The sequence below is a fragment of the Mauremys reevesii genome, linkage group 10, assembly GCF_016161935.1.
Source record: "Mauremys reevesii isolate NIE-2019 linkage group 10, ASM1616193v1, whole genome shotgun sequence".
Taxonomy (NCBI): domain Eukaryota; kingdom Metazoa; phylum Chordata; order Testudines; family Geoemydidae; genus Mauremys; species Mauremys reevesii.
In genome coordinates, this window is record NC_052632.1 from 47044325 (window position 1) to 47065386 (window position 21062).

Below are 21062 nucleotides of genomic sequence, written 5' to 3' on the forward strand. Positions count from 1 at the left end.
ACTGACGTTCCTCTCAGCCAATGGCCTCTGTGATTCGTGCCTGTTACGTGATCATGCTGTAAGAGCCTCGGTGGCTGCGTTAGAAACTTTCCTCCATGGCGCAGCCCTCTGAGGACTGACAGCCCAAGTGACCAATGGTATGAGAAATTAATGATTTTATCCCCGCCCCCTGATCTGTGAGTGAGGGGAGCACGGTCCAACTGAGAATGTCGGATGAGGAGAGGCCCCGTCTCCCGGAGAAGCCGCGGCCAATGGGCGCGGAAGGGGCGGTGCGGAGCGTGGATTGTTTATATCTTGGGAGGGGAAAAGTAGGTCAGAAAGAGAGACGGGGTCGCGGTAGCCGCTGCGGAGCAGTTAAGAGGTAGGCGGGATGAGGCTGCGGCCTTTCCGGGGCGGGGGAATCTGTGAAGAGCGCGGGGGGACGATGCATTTGCGACCTGTCCCCGGGCTGGGGAGGGGGATCTATGCCGCGGGAGATAAGCCTGCGGCCGGTCCCTGGGTGGCGGGGAGGAGGGGAATCTGTGCAGGGAGAGTGAGCCCGCAGCCTGTTTCTGGGCGGGGGATCCGTGCTCTGTTAAAGGGCTGCTATCTGTGGGAGGAGCAATACATTTGTGTGTGTGCTTAAGGAAGGAGTGTGGATCTGTAGCCTTTAAAACCTGTTCCCCTCTGTGGGGTCAGGCTTTGTCCTGTGTGGGACGAGGGGAGCCGCATACTGCTCGCTAGCCACCCCTATTCCCCTCGCCTGGCATAGCCAGGGTAGATTCTAGTATGGGCTCAGTCCCTGGTTCTCTGAATGCCTACTGGGTTTGTATTGGGGTCAGTCGTGTTCTCTGGCCAGGCTGGGCTTCCTTAAGCATAAGGGAGTGGGGTGGTGTCTGGAACGGGTCTGGTCCTAGCCATCTCTAGCAGACAGGAGCCAATCTGTACTGCTGGCCTCTGTGTCATCACTGAGGGATTGACATGCTGCCTTGGATACCATGGAGATGAGTCTGGTGTAAGAACCTCGGGAGTGCAGAATTGCCGTCTGTGGTGCTGGTCTGTACCTGAGAGCTCTAGGCAAAGTCACTCTTAAAACCCACAGGCTTGAGTGCCAGTTGCACACTAGTGACACCACCCTCCCCCTCTTGTGCCCCAGGAATTCTGCAGTTAGAGCCCTGGCCTGGACAAATGGCTGATTCTGCTAGCTGCAGCCCCATGGCTATCTTGTTTGCATCCTGAGGGAACAGAATCTGTGTAGCTAGGTAGAAGGGGTCATTGTTATTGAGCTGCTCATTCTTCCTTAGTGTCCCTGCACATTTGGGCAACTTTCTCAGAGGTACTTCGCAGCATGGCATCACTCTTTGCCCTCACAGTGTGTTGAGTGTGACTTGAATATGGCTCTTGTAGTTGTGCAGGCTGCTGCTTTCTTTATTCCATGCTGACCTCGCAGCAGCAGCATCACCTGTCTTCCTGACTATGAGCTCAGTTATTCTAATTCCTTCCTGACAGGGTAGCTCTGTCATTTACTTGCTGAGCAGATTGCAGGAGATAATTTGCTTGCTGCTCTGAGCAACCATCATCATATTATATTGATCCTATCATCTTTTGTTAACTGCCAATCAAGTGCCACATAGACCTGAAACTGGTACTGCTGGGCCTTGGCACATTGCATGCAATCAGCTAAAGCTTCATTCTAGACTTCCTCAGATCTCGTACTGCCCCAGATATCTGTGATCATGCGTGCCTGGCTTGTGATGATCCCACTGTCTTGGGTCAGTGTGAGAATGGACCTGTGCTGTGATGGGCCCTCAGCCATGGGACTTTCTCCTCCCTGAAATCACTCTCAGTCCTTTGTGCGTGACTTTTAAAAATGTGTCTAAACCTTTCTTCCTACCTCCTAGATGACTGAGTATAGCCACTCTTGAGTCTGTATTAACCTTTACCTCTCTTGTGCTGTTTACTGTTCACTTCTGCTTCTGAGATGCCTCAAATTGTTCCTATTTATCTCTTTTTATGACTATGGCTTTTAATGCTTTATACAGTGGCTTAAAATATATTGAATTGCCCAGTATCTTTACAAGTACTATTTTTAGTCTCTTCCACTGGAAGTAAAATTTTGCCCTTCCCTGTGGAGTATCACCCCACTCCAGTAACATTGTGTACCTCTTTGGGGTGTATTACCTCCACAGTTCTCTCTCACCTATGGGCTAAATCCTTGCCTCTGCATTATTGGCCCTCTAGCCCTACCCTAGTATCTTTCTTCTCCTTCTCACAGGCTCTGCCTTCAAACAGGTTTCACTTCTGATATGTAAGATCAGACTAGCTTTTTTTGTGTCAAGTTAACACTTTACTCTCTTATCAGCTTGGGCACCAATAATGAATCTTTTCCATTCTCCCCTGGAGATCTCTGATCTGCTCTTCCTATGTAGTAGTGTTTCAACAACTTGGCATTCTGCTGATGCTTGACAAGTAACCTGGGTGCAGGTTTTCCATTAATCTATTTGGGGTCCAATCCTGTATCCACATGAACCACTGGCAAAACTTCTTGACCTCAGCATCAGCAGGTTTGGGCCTTTAATCTTTGCTCACTGACTGAGACTTGCTCTCCCTTCCCCATCACAGGTTAGATCCAATTATAACTTATGGAAAGGAAGGAGAATGGTTCTCAAGTGTCAGCTGCTGAATAAAGACTAAGCTGATTCTTGGGGTTGTTTGTCAATAATTAGGCTTTGTCTGACTCTTGTACTTCCTGCTGCCTGCAGTCTCCCTGGGCTAGAAGTAAATCACATTTGGATATGGACATTCTCTTCTTTCTCCCCTCCTTCGAAGGAACCTGATTGGGTGTCAGTCTAGAGGTACAGATTGAGTCAATCTCCGTTTCTATGTTCCTACTCCTCCCCGGGGTATGTGTTCTTTTATGCCGCTTTCTAAGGTACTTTTCTTGCCGGGTCTGTTCTTCTGTAATGTTAACTGGAGTGCGGGGCAAGACACTAAGAAACCCTCCCTCTTGCCCACCTCTGCTTTCCCTGTCTGCGAAATCCTGGGTAAGAGGAAGTCTAGCAAAGTCCCCGAAAGGCAATCAAATGCAGCCTCCTCAGCCCAAGGGAAGGAAGCCAGTTTCCACTTCAAGAACCCCATGCTCCAGAAAGCATTATCACAAGGACTACTGGCTCAATTGTCCCAGCCGATCTCAGCTGCTGGATTAAAGCAAAGTGAGAATTGTGTAAAATATCCAGGACCCAACCCATGTCAAACTGCACCCAGAGTGCATTAAGGAGCCAGGCTGGCCTCTGAACCTTAGGGATATGGTCCATGCAAGAGATACTGGGAACCAAATAGTGCAGAATGTGTCTGCCAAAGTTTAGTTTATTGGTGCAACCCCATTAGTCATTCAGCTGGTGACAAAGGTGTGTGCCCTGCACTGAGATCTCATGGCTGATGGGAAAAGTCACAACCTCTGGCCAAGCACAGATGAAAAGAAACTCCCAGCAGCAGCCACCAAGTAAGACTCCTAGAATATAGCAAACTTGAGTGGCAGATAGTTCAAGTAATTATTGATAATGAGACTACCCTTTTGGTTGAGGGATACATTTTTTTTTATTATTATTATTTTTTCCCTGAGCACCAAAAATGAACTCTCCTGTTTTCTTTGACTTCTCCCACCCCATTTTATCACTGTTATTGGTCTTATCCCAATTAAGCTTCAGCCAGTTCTTTCATCTTTGGCCCCCAGTCTTGGCTGGACCCTGGTAAAGCAGAACTGCACCATCCAGATCTGAAAAGTGGAGACTTACTGTATGTCTCCCCTACAGCAGCACAGCTTCCTACGTCAATGGAAGAGATTTTTCCATCAATGTAACTGATCCACCTCTCCACAGCTGTGTTGATGGAAGAATTCTTCCATTGACCTATCTGTATCTACACAGGGGGTTAAGTCAACCTAACTACTTTGCATGGGGTGCAAAATTCTTCACAGCTCTGAGTGACATAGCTAGGTCGATCTAATTTTTAAGTGTAGACCAGGCCTTAGAGCTTGGTGGTACTACATTTTACTGTCTTCACTAACAGGGTAATGTACAGATTGAACTGGTGGGCTACAAGATTAGTATCCTTTGGAGCCAGCATGAGAGCCCTTGGAGTGAAGGAGCAATCTCTGTACTGTCATCTGGGTCCTGTCAGGCAAATGGAGCAACTGGAGCCTGACTGCCTATCCTTACAGGGGTTGGTGGTATCAAAGGCTGCTGCTGATGAATCTAAAATCATGCATCCGACGAAGTGGATATTCACCCACGAAAGCTCATGCTCCAAAACGTCTGTTAGTCTATAAGGTGCCACAAGACTCTTTGCTGCTAAAATAATTGGTATGGGCATTTTATCTTTATCCACTGCTAAAAGAAGACAGTTTGTTAATGAAACCAGCACAGTCTCCAAATCCGATATAAAATCTATTGAAAAGTGTCAAGGAAACAGAGGTCTTCATACTGGTGAGGCAGTACTGGCACTATCTATGGTATCTTCCCCCACCTGCCATAAATGAACATATCTGTGCATCTTGTGATGTTCCACAGATAACTTCTGCTGAGACCCATGCATATGTTCTGGCAGCAATTAAGGGGTTAACAGACTGGTATTTACACTTAGAAGTGATTTTCAGGAATTAAAACATTGACCTCTGTGTCCCCTCCCATTTAGAACTCTGGCCACAGATTCCAAATCCATATGAGCTGCTCCTAAATCAGGTGTGTGTGGAAAGAGTAGGAAGCTGGTATTATACCATAAGGGTTTCCGCAGGGTCTCCAGGGGTAGGGCTGGTGTGTGATTCAGCACTTTCTTTCCTGCTTTAGGAATAGAATGAGACACAGACACACTGATTCATTTCAGAAGGGGTGGGCTGGGAATAGACTCACAGAATTGCAGGACTGGAAGGGACTTTGCAAGGTCATCTACTCCAGTCCCCTGAACTCATGTCAGGACTAACTATTATCTAGACCAATAGTTTTCAGTTCCCTCACTGTCAGCAGTGCTCTGAACCAAATCTCTGGGCATCCCACAGGGAGGTAGAAATGGGTCATAGGGAAGAACAGAAAATCACATGAATCTCAGATGTGTGTGTTGCATAAAATGCTGGTAAATACCACTTATTCTTCTTTCCGCCTTTCCTCTAACTCAAAACTGAGGAGTCTGTGGCAGTACAGTATACAGGCAGCACCCTGTCCACAGATCTGTTTAAAGAGGCTAAGAGATGGATCTTTTTCTCTTAGAATTGGTATGGGAGAGTACAGTGAATGATAAAGTGTCAGGCTTAGGCCAGTGCCTTTTTATTTCATTAGCAAAAATAATTAAGAGCTGCATAGGCCAGGAAGACCCCTCAACAGCGGGGCTGTGTGGGGCAAGGCGCTCTCTAGCATGTTTGCTCTGAGGGAACTTGGCATTTTCAGAATTAGAGGGATTTGCACACGAGTTTAAGGCAGTGGTTCTCAAACTTTTGTACTGGTGACCCCTTTCACATAGCAAGCCTCTGAGTGCGACCCTCCCCTTATAAATTAAAAACACATTTTTATATATTTAACACCTCATTATAAATGCTGGAGGAAACACGGGGTTTGGGGTGGAGGCTGACAGCTGGCAACCCCCCATGTAATAACCTCACGACCCGTTGAGGGGTCCCGACCCCCAGTTTGAGAAACCCTGGTTTAAGGGATGTTTGGAAGATGTGTGGAACCCTAATGGAAAGCTCTGAGGAGGAGGGAGGGGGGTTTTTGTGTATGACTTACTAAAAGGAGATTCTAGGGGGGAAAGGAGAGGATTGAGCAGCAAGAATTGGCTCTTCTGTTTCCTTATGGGTACGTCTACACTACGGGATTATTTCGATTTTACAGAAACTGGTTTTGTAAAACAGATTGTATAAAGTCGAGTGCATGCGGCCACACAACGCACATTAATTCGGCGGTGTGCGTCCATGGTCTGAGGCTAGCGTGGATTTCTGGAGCGTTGCACTGTGGGTAGCTATCCCATAGTTCCTGCAGTCTCCCCCACCCCTTGGAATTCTGGGGTGAGGTACCAGTGCCTGATGGGGCAAAAATCATTGTCGCGGGTGGTTCTGGGTACAGCCTCACCCCTCCCTCCGTGAAAGCAGCAGACAACCGTTTCGCGCCTTTTTTCCTGGGTGAACTGTGCAGACGCCATAGCACGGTAAGCATGGACCCTGCTCAGCTCAATACCGCAATCGTGGACATTTTAAACACTTCGCGCATTCTTGTGCAGTCTATGCTGAACCAGGACCTGCAAAGCCAGGCGAGGAGGAGGCAGCTACGGCAGCGCGGCGATGAGAGTGATGAGGACATGGACACAGAATTCTCTCAAACAGCGGCCCCCTGCGCTTAGGAGATCCTGATGGTAATGGGGCAGGTTCTAGCCATTGAACGCCGATTTTGGGCCCGGGAAACAAGCACTGACTGGTGGGACCGCATAGTTTTGCAGGTGTGGGACAATTCGCAGTGGCTGCGAAACTTTCGCATGCGTAAGGGCACTTTCATGGAACTTTGACTTGCCTTCCCCTGCCCTGAAACGCCAGAATACCAAGATGAGAGCAGCCCTCACAGTGGAGAAGCGAGTGGCAATAGCCCTGTGGAAGCTTGCAACGCCAGACAGCTACCGGTCAGTCGGGAATCAATTTGGAGTGGGCAAATCAACTGTGGGGGCTGCTGTGATGCAAGTAGCCAAAGCAATCATTAAGCTGCTGCTACGAAAGGTGGTGACTCTGGGAAACGTGCAGGCCATAGTGGATGGCTTTGCTGCAATGGGATTCCCTAACTGTGGGGAGGCGGTAGATGGGACCCATATCCCTATCTTGGCACCGGAGTACCAGGGCACCCAGTACGTAAACCGCAAGGGGTACTTTTCAATGGTGCTGCAAGCACTGGTGGATCACAAGGGACGTTTCACCAACATCCACGTGGGATGGCCGGGAAGGGTTCATGACGCTCGCGTCTTCAGAAGCACTGCTCTGTTTAAACGGCTGCAGCAAGGGAATTACTTCCCAGACCAGAAAATAACAGTTGGGGATGTTGAAATGCCTGTCGTTATCCTGGGGGACCCAGCCTACCCCTTGATGCCATGGCTTATGAAGCCATACACAGGCAGCCTGGACAGTGGTCAGGAGCTGTTCAACTACAGGCTGAGCAAGTGCAGAATGGTGGTAGAATGTGCCTTTGGCCGTTTAAAGGCGCGCTGGCGCACATTCCTGACTCGCTCAGACCTCAGCCAAACCAATGTCCCCTTTGTTATTGCTGCTTGCTGTGTTCTCCACAATCTCTGAGAGTAAGGGGGAGACCTTTATGGCGGGGTGGGAGGCTGAGGCAAATCACCTAGCCACTGATTACGCGCAGCCAGACACCAGGGAGATTAGAAGAGCACACCAGGAAGCGGTGCGCATCAGAGAAGCTTTGAAAACAAGCTTCATCACTGGCCAGGGTAGGGTGTGACTGCTGTTTGTTTCCCCTTGATGAACCCCCACCCCCCTTGATTGACTCATTCCCTGTAAGCAACCCACCCTCCCCTTCGATTACAGCTTGCTTAAGGAAATAAAGTCACTATCGTTTAAAAATCATGTATTCTTTATTAATTCATTATAAAAAGAGGGAGAGAACTGAGAAGGTAGCCCGGGTGTGGTTTGGGAGGAGGATAGGAGGGGAGGAAAAGGACACTAAAAATTTCACATTAATTACAGCCTTTTGGTTGGGCTGTCCACGGGGGTGGAGTGGGCGGGTGCACGGAGCCTCCCCCCACGCGTTCTTACACGTCTGGGTGAGGAGGCTAAGGAACATGGTGAGGGGGGAGGGTGGTTATACAGGGGCTGCAGCGGCACTCTGTGATCATGCTGCCGTTCCTGAAGCTCCACCAGACGCCGGAGCATGTCAATTTGATCACGCAGCAGTCCCAGAGTTGCATCCCGCCACCGCTGATCTTCCTGCCACCACCGCTGATCTTCCTGCCGCCACCTCTCATCTTGAGCGTCTCTCCTGTCCCTCCTATCCTTACGTTGGTCCCTCCTGTCCTCACGGTCACTGGCATCTTTCCTGTACTTTGCTACCACGTCCTTCCACTCATTCAGATGCGCTCTTTCATTGCGGGTCACTTCCATGATTTTGGAAAATATTTCTTCTCGCGTCTTTTTTTTTTTCCGCCGCCTTATCTGAGATAGTCTTCGTGACGGCTTGAAAAATTTGCAGCTGCATGAGGGAGGGAAAAAAGGGAGAGAAGTATTTAAAAAGATACATTTTACAGAACTATGGGTATACTCTTTCACAGTGAACAGCACTATTCACCTTACATAGCACATGTGATTTCACTACAAGGTCGCATTTTGCATCTTAATATTGAGTGCCTGCGGCTCTGGTGTTACAGATCTCACAGACGCAGGTCCGGGCATCAGAATTCAGCTTGCATGCAGCCATGGTAAGCCATTGTCTTTCGGCTTCTGCAGCCTTCATATATACAGTGCTTTACCCCTCGCCCCCACCGCATGGCTGGTATCATGAAAGCTCACTGCTAATCACCCCCCTTCGGCCCCCCCACCGCGTGGCTAGTAGCTGGGAAGATCTCTGCTAGCCAAACGCGAAAAAGTTCATCGCTATTTCACTCCTCCCCTCCCCCCGCTTGGTGCAAGGAAGGATTTTTTTTAAGCAGCAGGCCACGAACCCAGTAGGAAAATGGGCATCTCTTAATTAAATTCCTGGTTTTCAACCAGGTTACCCTGAACGATATCACTCTGCTGAGGATAACACAGAGAGAAAGAACGGATGTTTCTTGAATGCCAGCAATCACCAGGACCATACGCAGCTATGCTTTGTCATGCAATGATATCCGATTACTCGCTACATGCATGGCGTGGTAAAGTGTCCTACCATGGTGGACAGAACAAGGCTGCCTTGCCCAGAAACCTTCTGCAAAGGTTTTTGGAGTACCTCCAGGAGCGCTTCATGGAGATGTCCCTGGAGGATTTTTGCTCAATCCCCAGACATGTTAACAAACTTTTTTCTAAGTAACTTTACTGGCCGCGAATGCATCCCAAGTCCTCAGGGCAAATCAATCATTAAAAAACGCTTGCTTTTAAACCATGTTTTATATTTACAAAGGTACACTCACCAGAGGTCCCTTCCATGGCTTCATTGTCTGGGATAGTAGCTTGGGAGGGCTGGGAGGGTAATTCCGTCTGGGTCAGAAAAAGCTCCTGGCTGTTGGGGCTAACGGAGTGCTGTGTGCTCTCTGCAAGGTTGTCCTCCTCACCTTCTTCATCGTCATCTTCCCCGTCCGCATAATCCTCAGCCATGGCTGAGATTACAACCCCCACCTCGGAATCCACGGACAGGGGTGGGGTAGTTGTGGCGCAGCCCCCTAAAATTGCATGCAGCTCAGCGTAGAAGCGGCATGTTTTTGGCCCTGCACCGGACCTTCCGTTTGCTTCTTTGGTTTTCAGGTAGGCTTGTCTGAGCTCCTTAACTTTCACTCTGCACTGCACTGAGTCCCTGCTATGGCCTTTTTCCATCACAGCCTTGGAAATTCTTTCAAATACTTTTTCATTTAGTCTTTTGGAACGCAGTTCTGTTAGCACTGAATCCTCTCCCCATATAGTGATCAGATCCAGTACCTCCCGTGCAGCCCATGCTGGAGCTCTTTTTCGATTCTCAGGAGACTCCGTGGTCACCTGTGCTGATGAGCTCTCCACACTGGGCAAGCAGGAAATAAAATTCAAAAGTTCGTGGGGCTTTTCCTGTGTACCTGGCCAGTGCATCCGAGTTCAGATTGCTGTCCAGAGCGGTCACAGTGGTGCACTGTGGGATACCGCCCGGAGGCCAATACCGTCGATTTGCGGCCACACTAACCCTAATCCGATATGGTAATACCGATATTAGCGCTACTCCTCTCGTCGGGGAGGAGTACAGAAACCGGTTTAAAGAGGCCTTTATATCGATATAAAGGGCCTCGTAGTGTGGACGGGTGCGGCGTTAAATCGGTTTAACGCTGCTAAAATCGGTTTAAACGTATAGTGTAGACCAGGCCTATGTGAGGAGTTGATGTAATGGCTAGAAACTTGTTCTGGTCTCTCTAGGGGAAATAGAACCTCCCCAAACCTGGTCTCTGAGATGCAGCTGGCTAGGATTCAGAAACACACAAGAAGTTTTGTTCAGGACAAGCTGATGAAAAGATCATTTGCATCCAACGAAGTGGGTATTCACTCACGAAAGCTCGTGCTCCAATACGTCTGTTAGTCTATAAGGTGCCCCAGGACTGTTTGCTGCTTTTACAGATCCAGACTAACACGGCTACCCCTCTGATACTTGAAAAGATCATTGTCCCTGCACAGCAAGAAGTTGGTCTATCTTCTCTTCCCATTATAGTTTAGCATCAGAACTTGGCTATGCACAGTGTAGTTACTGGACCCACAGGTGCCTGCATGTCAATTATTGTTGATCTTCATCTCTTTTCAGGACAAAGGTGAGGGTGTTGGGTGGTTCGTGCAGTAGCAGTTCTCCCTTGTATGCCAGTGCAGGGTGGCACCACCTCCCCTTTGTGCTTCTAGGAGTATTTCTGGTAACCCAGTTCAAAGTGAAGTAGATCCTGGTATTTCTTTCAGCTAATTTGGGCTGGGAGCTCTGCAGAGGTGGTGAGCTTGGCTCCTGAGGGTAGGTTTATGCTTGTATTGCTCAGCAGCAACCCCTGCTGTCCAACAGGTATAGCATTGACCATGCTATGAAAGGTGTGTGTCTTGCTAGTCTAGCCAGAGAGTAGTTTGTGAGGCATGGTTCCATAAGGTCATGGTGAAGGTCCAGGTTTGACCTGACCTGGGCGATCCCAAACCTATTCACAAGGTGGCCAGGAGAGGGGGTTGGAGCTTGATGACAGCTGTAAGGAGTTGGGGAAACCTATCACTGGAAGGAGGTGGTGCACAAATAGATCCTTTCCAGTTGACTGTGCTGCTCTGGGTAATCTTATTTTCTTCCCTTTCCATTTTGCAGATTATCTCTCTCAAAACACCATGGCACGACGCACACGCAACAGCAGGGCCTGGCACTTTGTCCTGAGTGGGGTACGCCGGGAAGCAGATGCACGGGCGGTAGCTTTGGCCTCTGGAGCCCATGGGTGGGGCTATGACTCTGATGGGCAGGTAGGTTGGAATATTAAGGCTTCCAAAGTTAAAACATGCTTTAGAAGAGGATATTTTAAACACCCATTGAGGAAACCTTTTTTCCTCCCAGAATGCAGGTGACTAGTGGCTTGAGGGCTAGGTGCCCAGTGTGGCAATAGCATGCACAATGGGCCATATTTGGACAAGAGGCTAGTAGCCTAAGCTTATAGGGCATCTAAGCTGATGCAAATTACTTTCTGCCCCCGGTGTATGTTATGAGAACTTGGACTCTCACCCAGTTACCAGCCTGTAACTTACAAGTCCCCTTAACACACCACCTCTGAATTTGGCTCACCTGGTATAAATTGATGTAGAAGAGTTGGAAGGTGGGAATGAAGCAGGAAAAGAAATAGAACCATGTAAGAAGGGATACATTAAAATAGCTTGCTTTCCCCCAACTCCTAGTTATACAGCAGGGATCTCAAACTCAAATGACCACAAGGGCCATGTGGGAGCTAGTACATTGGCCCGAGGGCTGCATTACTGACACCTCCCCCCTGCCCCGCCTCTTCCCACCCCTTTCCTGCTCCCCATTCCAACCCCTTCCCCGAAATCCCCACCCTAACTCTGCCCCCTCCCTGCCCCCAGGGGCTGCAGGAGGGGTGTGGCGGGGGCTCAGGGCAGGGAGTTGGGGTGAGGGGTGCAGCAGGGGGTTGGGGTGGGGGTGTGGCAGAGGGCTCAGGGCAGGGGGTTGGGGTGCGGCAGGGGGCTTAGGGCAGGCGGTTGGGCTGCAAGAGGGGTGCGGCAGGAGGCTCAGGGCGGGGGTTCAGGTGCAGGAGGGGTGTGGGCTGCGGCAGGGGCTCAGGGTAGGGGATTGGGCCGCAAAAGGGGTGCGGCAGGGGGCTCACGGCAGGGGGTCAGGGTGTGGGGTGCGGCTCAGGGCAGGGGTTTTGGGTGCAGCAGGGGGTTGGGCTGCACGTGGGGTGCGGCAGGGGTTTGGGGGGCAGGAGGGGTGTGGGGTGTGGCAAGGGCTCAGGGCAGGGGGTCGGGGTGCGGCAGGGGGTCAGGGTGTGGGGTGCGGCGGGGGTTCAGGGCAGGGGGTTGGGGGGCAGGCGGGGTACGTCAGGGGGTTGGGGTGCAGGAGCGGTGTGGGGTGTGGTAAGGGGTTCAGCTGCAGGAAGGGTTTGGGGGGGCGGGCTCTGGCCTGGTGCACACTGGGGGCAGGGCAGGCTCCCTGCCTGCCCCGCCCCGCCCCCACGCCACTCTGGGAAGCAGCTGGAACCTGGGGGAGGAGGGGCACAGGGGTCTGTGTGTTGCTGTTGCTTCAGGCACCGCCCCCAGCAGCTCCCATTGGCCAGGAATGGGGAACCGTGGCCAATGGGAGCTGCTGGGGGCGCTGCCTGAAGCAAAAGCAACACACAGACCCCTTTACCCCCATTCCCCATGTTCCGTCTGCTTCCCAGAGCGGCGCAGGGCAGGACAGGCAGGGAGCCTGCCCTTCCTCCGGTGCACATCAGGCCGGAGCTGCTCTAGGTAAACACTGGGGGAGGGCGGGGAAGCCGCGAGGAGCTCGCGGACCACAGAAAATAACCCCGCAGGCCGCGTGTTTGAGACCCCTGTTATACAGGCTAAACTCCCTTGCAAGGTCACTTCTGTGGAGGGGAAAGAAGAGGAAAATAAAGGGCAGAAATGTGTCTTTCTAGATGTTTGGCCTGAACATCAAAACAATTTGCTGAAGAGAGGAGAGCACTTGGGTGGGCTATGCACAAATGAGCCATTGTTGTACAAAGTCCAAATATCTCCAAGTGTCCTTGCAGCCTTTAAGTATGACATTCAATCTGGACAATGGAGCAGGAATACATAGGAAACACTGGGATAATTATCTAACACCAGTGTAAATCTAGAGTAATTTACTAGTCATTGAGATTAGAGTCTGGCCCTGCACCTTGAAATACAAGTTTAGGTTCAGCTGTTTGATCTGCTAGCATATAGGGGTAATAATGTTTAGGTGCTTTTGTAACTAAATGTCTTATGTGCCCATACACCACAGTAAGCAAAAGCTTTTTAATGAAAGTATGTGAGGCCTTCCAATCACCTGTCCCCTAGGACAGCCACCAACATGGAGTGTTGTCGTCTCCTCCACATGAGGAGCGGCAGCAGTTACTGCTTGAAGCCACCATTCCCTCACTCCTGAAAAGCACTGTACATTTTCCCCCCTTGCTTGCGGTACTACTGTTGGTAGCATCCTAGCCCCTTTTTCCACGTCAATCCCTCCGCTGCCCAACCTCGCTTTCCCTTTGTAAAATCAAGACCAGGAATGCAATGTGCTTGTTGTCCGCCTCCTTCACTTTGCTTGAACTTTGCATCCTTCCCCATCCACTCATCTGTGTGGGCTCTTTTGGGCATGTGCCCGCTGGGACCTTTGGGTATTGCTGCAATACAAGGAGTGTCAAGCCATGGCTTTGTAAAGCACTGCTGGAGCTATGGGATGGCCCTCAAATTTTAGCTTTCTGATGGTGTCCCTTTGCTTTTCCATGGCAGCACAGTGACTCTGACTCTGAGCCAGAGTTTCCTTCCCTCTCGCCCTCCATCCCCAGTGCCATCCCTGTGACAGGAGAGTCCTACTGCAACTGTGAGAACCAGAATGAGACTCCCTACTGCTCCAGTCTGCACACTATCCATCACGTCAAGGACTGCCAGTGCGGTGAAGAGGATGAGTGTAAGTAAGCAGCTCTTAAACTGCTTTTGCTATTCCTCTAGGGTTTGAACTGTGCTGCTTTCTCTTTGCCTGTATGTTTCAGGTTCCCCTCATGTTATGAAGATGATGGTGCCCCTTGCTCATCTGTAGAGAAGCATGGGGAGGGGGATCACCACTGCATTCTTAATGGGGAAAATATAATCTGTGCTATTCCTGCATGGGGTGCTATTTTGTTCTTATGACATACCCTGTAGGGAAACTGGGAAGATAACCAGTATATTAAATCCTGTATGATTCACAGGCTAAACTTTAAAGATGTTAATGCACCAGATCTCACCTGTGGGGGCCTGGTTTCAAATCTGGCTTAGGACACAAGTGAAATTGACCTTCATGTTTACATCCCAGAGCATGTCTGCACTACCCCGCCATGAACTTCTGGCGTGTGAGTAGCAGTGCACACCAATGTGCTGTAACTCCCCCATGTGGATGCTGCAGGTACAAACAGAATGGTTCCTACTTCACATTAATGTAATCCAGTGCACATTGCTGTTCATACACCTGTAGTCTGGACTGTGGGGCAGTGGACATGTAATGAGGATCAAACTCAGCTCACTACTTGACCAGTTTGCTAATTGTACTGAATTAAGGAGTATTGAAGATCAGGCTTATTGTGCATTAGGAGAGCTAGATAAAATCTGGGCCTGGCCAGATGGTGGGGGTGTTCATAGGTGAGGAATGAGAAGCCAGCACACTGCTTATTCTCTGGCTGTAATTTCATGAGCCTAAGGGGGAAAAAAATGGGATTCTCCAAAAATCAAGAATGCTCTAGAAGTCTCTTAAGTTCTCATTTTCCCAGCTTAGACGTCATCTGGGTCGTTTCTTGCTTGTCTTTCAGATTGACATTGCTGTTTATAATAAACACTGAAGGCAACATTACTCTGTCTCATTCATGGCCTGGATTCCATCCCAACCTCACATGCTAACTGACAGCAGTTATGTATGCGACAGTGTTGGGTAACTGCAGTTGTAAGACAAGTTGCTTTCATATCTGAGCTCTGGTGTTACCCCCAAACGAGAACCATTGTTTGTTGATGGTGACAGACGTGGTTAAGGATGGACCACGCTGGCATGACATCCCCAGTCAGAATACAAGCTGACTGTTCAACTAACCCAGCTTGGTATTTAAAAAATCTTAAAGGCTGATAAAATGTTCTGTTTCTGGGTTGGTGCGATCTCGTATAGCCCCATCTCCTAAAGATGTTGTTGTCTTCTGAACAGACTTTGAGTGGGTGTGGGATGACCTGAACAAATCGACTGCAACCCTCCTGACCTGTGACAACCGCAAGGTGAACTTCCACACAGAGTACAGCTGTGGCACTGCTGCTATCCGTGGGAACAAGGAGCTGGCAGAGGGGCAGCACTTCTGGGAGATCAAGATGACCTCTCCAGTCTATGGCACTGACATGGTATGTTGAGACAAGCTGTTTAGGAACAAGTAGGTGCACAGAGATAGACGAGCTTTTAACAGAACAGTACATGCCTCATCAATAGCTCTCAAAGTACTTCACGAAAATTGGAATCCTCCTCAGCTACCAGACAGGGAAACTAACCGTTTAATGTCTGAAGGGACCATTAGATCATCTGCTCTGACCTGTGTGGCACAGGCCATTAAATTTCACCACAATACCCCTATATTGAGCCCAAGAATTTCAATTAGACTGAAGCAGAGAAGTTAAGTGACTTACTTGAGATCTCACAGAGTCAGTGGAGGTCATGTATAGGACCTACATCTCCTGGCTCTCTTTCATGCCTTTTGTTACATTATTATTTGTAGGTCAGCAGTGGTTGTCTCAACATGACAAAATAGAGAGATGGGCCCTGTCGCACAGTGCTTGAAGTGACAGAATGCAGAGAAATGCCAGATTCCTGTCCAGTCAGAGATGCACCTTTTTCTGACTAGTTCCTAATGTGTGATGAATGCTGGAACAGCACTGGAGCATGTAGATAAAGAAGTTACTACAGTAACACCTCACTTAACGTAGTTATGTTCCTGAAAAATGCACCTTTAAGTGAAATGATGTTAAATTAATCTAATTTTCCCATAAGATTTAATGTAAATGCGGGGAGTTAGGTTCCAAGGAAATTTGTGGTTGGGAAGTGACCCAGGCTTACCTCACACAGGCACAGCCCACTGCAGGCAAGGACACTAGGAAGCACCTTCGCAGCAGCAGCTTCCCTGGAGAAGAACAGGTGCCGACTTTGCTGGGGGATGCTGCAGGCCCACCTCTTCCCGTCCCCACTCCACTCCAGGCCCACCTCTTCCCACCCCAACTCCACCTCCTCTCCGGAGCATGCCGCATCCTCGCTCCTTTCCCCTCCCCCCGAAAGATCTAAGACTTTCTGGGAGGGAGGGGCTGGAGCAGAGATGTGGCGCTTCTCTGCTCCTCCCCCTCCCTCCCAGCGCTTCATGCTTAGGACTTTCTGGGAGGGAGGGAGTGGGAGGAGTGGGAGACGCAGTGGGGGAAGCGCTGGGAGGGAGGGAGAGGAGGCGGAGAAGAGGAACTTGTGCAATGCTCCCTTGTAAAGTCTCTGCTCTTCTGCAGAATCTTACAAGCAGTGGACAGAGCAGGCAGCCAAATGACATTATAAGGAAGCATTGTACAACTTTAAAAGAGCATGTTCCCTAATTGAGCAGCGATGTAACTTTGAAACACTGTTAAGCGGGAGGACGTTAAGTGAGGAGTTACTGTATTTAGCTAACAATCACCATTTTCCAGTCCCCCTTTGGAGTTGTAATGCTGGCTTTTGATGTGACCATCTCCTGGTTTACTATTTTTGTCTGCAAAAAGAGGTGGGCAAACTCCTAGAACGCAGTAACTTGCCCAGAAAGTCCGATGGAGCCTACTGGGACATACTAATAAAAGTAGCAGAGGGAGAGACCCAAAGGTGCAACTCCTTGTGACGTTCCCCTCTGGTGTTGTCTGGACCAGTGATCTGCTAGGTCACTCCAATCCTTGACTCTGGGAGCCAGACTTACCCTACTCTGCTGTGAGAACCCCCACTCCTGGGCTGTTCGCACATAGCCTCTGGCATGTAAGCTGCTCCCAGCTACTTACAAGCGAATGACACTAGCCAATATTTCTGGTCCCAGACACAACCCTAGGAACCTCTGTCTTGCAGTGTCTAGTTATGCCCACTGGATGCTGCAAGCTTATATGATTTGGTCAGTTTAACAAAAAAATTGATATGCACCAGGCTTGTTATCCCAAGAGGAGTCTCTGACACACTTCAAACCAAACGCACTGCTTCAGGTAGAATAAAGAAACAGATTTATTAACTATAAGGGTAGATTTTAAGTGATTATAAGTCAAAGCATAACAAGTCAGATTTGGTCAAATGAAATAAAAGCAAAACGCGTTCTAAGCTGATCTCAACACTTTCAGTGCCCTTACAAACTTAGATGCTTCTCACCACAGGCTGGCTGGTTGCTCTTCAGCCAGGCTCTCCCCTTTGATCAGTGCTTCAGTCGCTTGGTGTGGTGTCTGTAGATGAAGTTGGAAGAGAGAGGGAGGAAGAGCATGGCAAATGTCTCTCCCTTTTATCATGTCCTTTCTTCCCTCTTGGCTTTGCCCCCTTCAGAGTCAGGTGAGCATTACCTCATCGCAGTCCCAGACTGACCAAGGGAAGGGGGGTGACTCACTCGAGAGTCTAACAGATTCTTTTGTTGCTGCCTAGGCCAGCATCCTTTGTTCCTGTGAGGCTGGGCTGGGTTTGTCCCATACCTGCCCTGATGAGGTGTGAACTGCCTCTCTGCTCTTGGAGAGTTTTTACCTGGGCTTATTTTAAGCCATGAGGGCACATTTTCAGCCTCGTACCGCCATACATGAAGTTATAACCTATAACATTACTATAAGAGCAATGCTCAGTGCATCATGAGTCTGCCAAAGACACCCAACATGACAAACTTTGCATTGGATACCACACAATCATTTTATAAAGATGAACATGGGAGTGTAAGATGTTTCCCCAAGATACAGAGCATCACACTCCTGTATTGCGTCTTACTGCTATGCTGTGCGTAATGCCCTGAGTGGTTCCATGGCAGAAACAAAGATCTTGTTTTCTTCTTTGGTATGGGCTACCTCCGTCCAGATGGTGGGAATTGGGACTTCAGATGTGAATCTCGACAAGTACCGCCACACATTCTGTAGTCTGCTGGGCAAGGATGAAGACAGCTGGGGACTCTCATACACAGGTAATGCAGGATAGGGAGGGGGACTGCTGCCTTTAGAGTTCATGGGGAAGGCTCATGGATATGAAGAAACCTAATCTTAGCAATTGTGGAAGTGCTCTGAGGGATGGGAATAAGACTGAAATGGGGACCTGGGCTGTCAATCTGCTCTGATATCCCTAATGGACTTGGACTGAAACTGCTGCCCACAGCCAGCCTTTCATTTGGGCAGTGGAGAGAATCCATGCATATTGCCAGTGTTCCTGTTTTCCCATCAGGATTGCCTCTGTCATTTAAAGTCGGGGTTTTTTATTTTTTTTTTTAATACAGTGAAGTAACTCCCTTAACTGGATACATAGACTGACCTAGAGGCTGAACTTTGTCCATGCCCCATCTCCTCTGTAGATAACAGCATAAACTGCCCCCCCCCCCCCCGCTGCCACCGCCAAAGTGCCTCAACCTAAAAAAGGAGTGAAGGAAGTCCAATCTCTGTTTTTCTGTATTTGCTCCATGGCTGAGGCTGCCAATGAGGCTCCCTCCCCACCGCCTTGGTGAGAACACCTAGCTCATTTCACTTAGGCTGTCACACCACAGAGGGGCAATAACTTTCAGACTTTAACACGTTTGGCCTATACTTGACCATGGATCTAGAGGCAAGAGTGTATTCCACCATTGACTGTCTTCTGAGCTGCTAAAGACCCTTCACATGCTCTGGGATCGAGGGCAGCAAATGGTGGTCATGGGGAAATCCAGGGTTTTTTAATTAAATGGCTGACTCCTTCAGTCTGTACAAACTAGGAAGAGATTGTGGAAGATGAGATGGATCTAAAGAGTATAGGATTGCTTCTTAATCTGCTGTCTGTCTGTCTAAGGATTACTCCATCACAGGGGAGATAAAATGAACTTCTCCTCAAGGTTTGGCCAAGGCTCCATCATTGGGGTTCATTTGGACACATGGCATGGAACTCTCACTTTCTTCAAAAACAGGAAATGCATAGGTAAGAGTTGGGACAAGGTGGCCTTCATCCAGCCAAACCCACCCTTAAGCACAGTGGTTCTCAAACTTTTGTACAGGTGATCCCTTTCACATAGCAAGCCTCAGAGTTGAGACCCCCCCTTATCAACTATAAGCACTCTTTTTTAATATATTTAACACTATATTATAAATGCTGGAGGCAAAGTGCGGTTTGCGGTGGAGGCTCACAGCTCACGACCCTCCCTGTAATAACCTTGCAACCCCCTGAGGGGTCCTGACCCCCAGTTTGAGAACCCCTGCTTAAGCACAACAAAGTGATGAGTCAAAACATGCAGGGAGGGAGGGGTGTATGAATTATGGAACATTGACCCTTTGGGTGGGTCTTCAGATTGTTGCTGCCTCTTGGAAGTCTCAGTGCCATCTGACTGTTTGGAGATGGGGATAGTTAGTGGGCTTCCTTAAATGGCAAACTATAGGAAGATTAAGTGCATAAAGCAGAGTATCTCTAAAACACCTATTTACTCCTTCAACAGGCCTGACTTAAAAAAACTCCTGCTTTCCAGATCTCTATCCATAAGTTTGTAGACCCCACATTTAGGTGGGAGAAGGGGTGACAGTTCAGATCACAGGGCATCCTAGGAACTGTATCCCTGCATTATAGGCAATTACCTAATTGTGCCCTTGCCTATGACTAACACCAGCCTCCTTGACTGTATATCCTCCCAGGAGTTGCAGCTACCAAACTGCAGAACAAGAAATTCTACCCCATGGTGTGTTCCACTGCAGCCAAAAGCAGCATGAAGGTGATCCGCTCATGCACCAGCTACACGTCCCTCCAGTACCTCTGCTGTTATCGCCTCCGCCAGCTGTTGCCCAACTATGTGGATACGCTGGAAGTGCTGCCATTGCCACCAGGACTTAAGCAAGTTCTACACAACAAACTAGGCTGGGTGCTGAGTATGAACTGTAGTACATTGAAGCCTTCCACCTCTTCTTCCTCCTTGTCGGGAAGTGACTCAGATAGCACCTGTGGCTCGGATGCAGAGGCATGCCAAAGGAAGAGGTGCAGGAGGACATAAGTTATTTTCAAACAAACTGCCTTGGGGGGTGGTTTCCTTCATTATCTCTGAGGGTGATCCAGGCCAGACACCTGTTCGTCGGGACACCAACTTCTAATCAAGTTTGCAAAGACTTCTACCCTCTTGAAATCTTTTAAGCTACAAGCATCAGCCACTTGCATTGAATACCTATCCCAACTGAGGAGAGTGACTTCTTTGAAATAGGCAGCCCAGATAACCTGCAGCAAAATTTCCTAGCTTCATCTCCTACTCACTGCCACCATCACTAGCTGATCTCTAGGGCATAGACTGTTCCAGCAGAGATGCAAGCTTTCAAACCGGCTTCCTGGCTTCAGAATGTGCGTCTCTTCTAGCAGGCTTTATGGTGCAATAAATTACTTGACTCCCATCAAAAGACAATCAGTTACCACTCCATCTCTCTCCTAACTGTTATGCCTGCAATGAAGGCATCGGGTCACTGGGATGTGATCTAGAACAGCAGAGTTTAGAGAAGGGCTCTTAAAATTGCATCTATATGCTTTACTGTTGGCATTGTAGTGAATGAGCAGTTACTTGCTAGAGCTGATTGTAAATGATCTCATTTGAGTCCTGTGACTTCTTTAATTGCTTTGCATGTTGGCTACTGCTGCTTTTCCTGTATCAAAGACTATTAAATGGTAATAAACATACTGTTTAACTGCCTGTGAAGGTATGAACTAAAGTGTGGCTCTCAAGAATATTGACAGTATCATAATGAGTCTTGAAAGGGCTATTAAACCTCATGCTTCAGGGTTTAAGCCAATCTCTAATAGAGACCAGGAGGAGACTGTGACAGGTTGTACCCCCCTTTCGGTATGCCACTGTATGTGCTGGGGTCCCACTGAGGCCGCCTGTCCTATCAGCCTGGGTTTCCCTTGCACTGTGTTGCTGTCAGGGGCCTCTCAAGCCCCTTTATTAACTAGAAAAGGTAAATTTTAAGGGATTATAAATGC

At 49.0% G+C, this 21062-nt stretch overlaps 1 protein-coding gene across 5 annotated transcripts; it reads left to right on the forward strand.

Moving 5' to 3' along the window:
* Window positions 1-5: 5 nt before the first annotated feature.
* Window positions 6-20786, forward strand: SPSB3 (splA/ryanodine receptor domain and SOCS box containing 3). 5 transcript variants are annotated; one of them, XM_039491916.1, is made up of 7 exons: window positions 6-137; window positions 10998-11146; window positions 13649-13826; window positions 15084-15271; window positions 17943-18060; window positions 18909-19034; window positions 19739-20786. In XM_039491916.1, exons 2-7 carry the CDS (start codon window positions 11018-11020, stop codon window positions 20089-20091), a joined length of 1092 nt encoding a protein of 363 aa, XP_039347850.1. In that variant the 5' UTR covers window positions 6-137; window positions 10998-11017; the 3' UTR covers window positions 20092-20786. The 5 variants fall into 5 exon arrangements, with proteins under 5 accessions (XP_039347850.1, XP_039347849.1, XP_039347846.1 ...); XM_039491915.1 differs by lacking the exon at window positions 6-137 and adding an exon at window positions 215-361; XM_039491912.1 differs by lacking the exon at window positions 6-137 and adding an exon at window positions 3461-3481.
* Window positions 20787-21062: the final 276 nt, after the last annotated feature.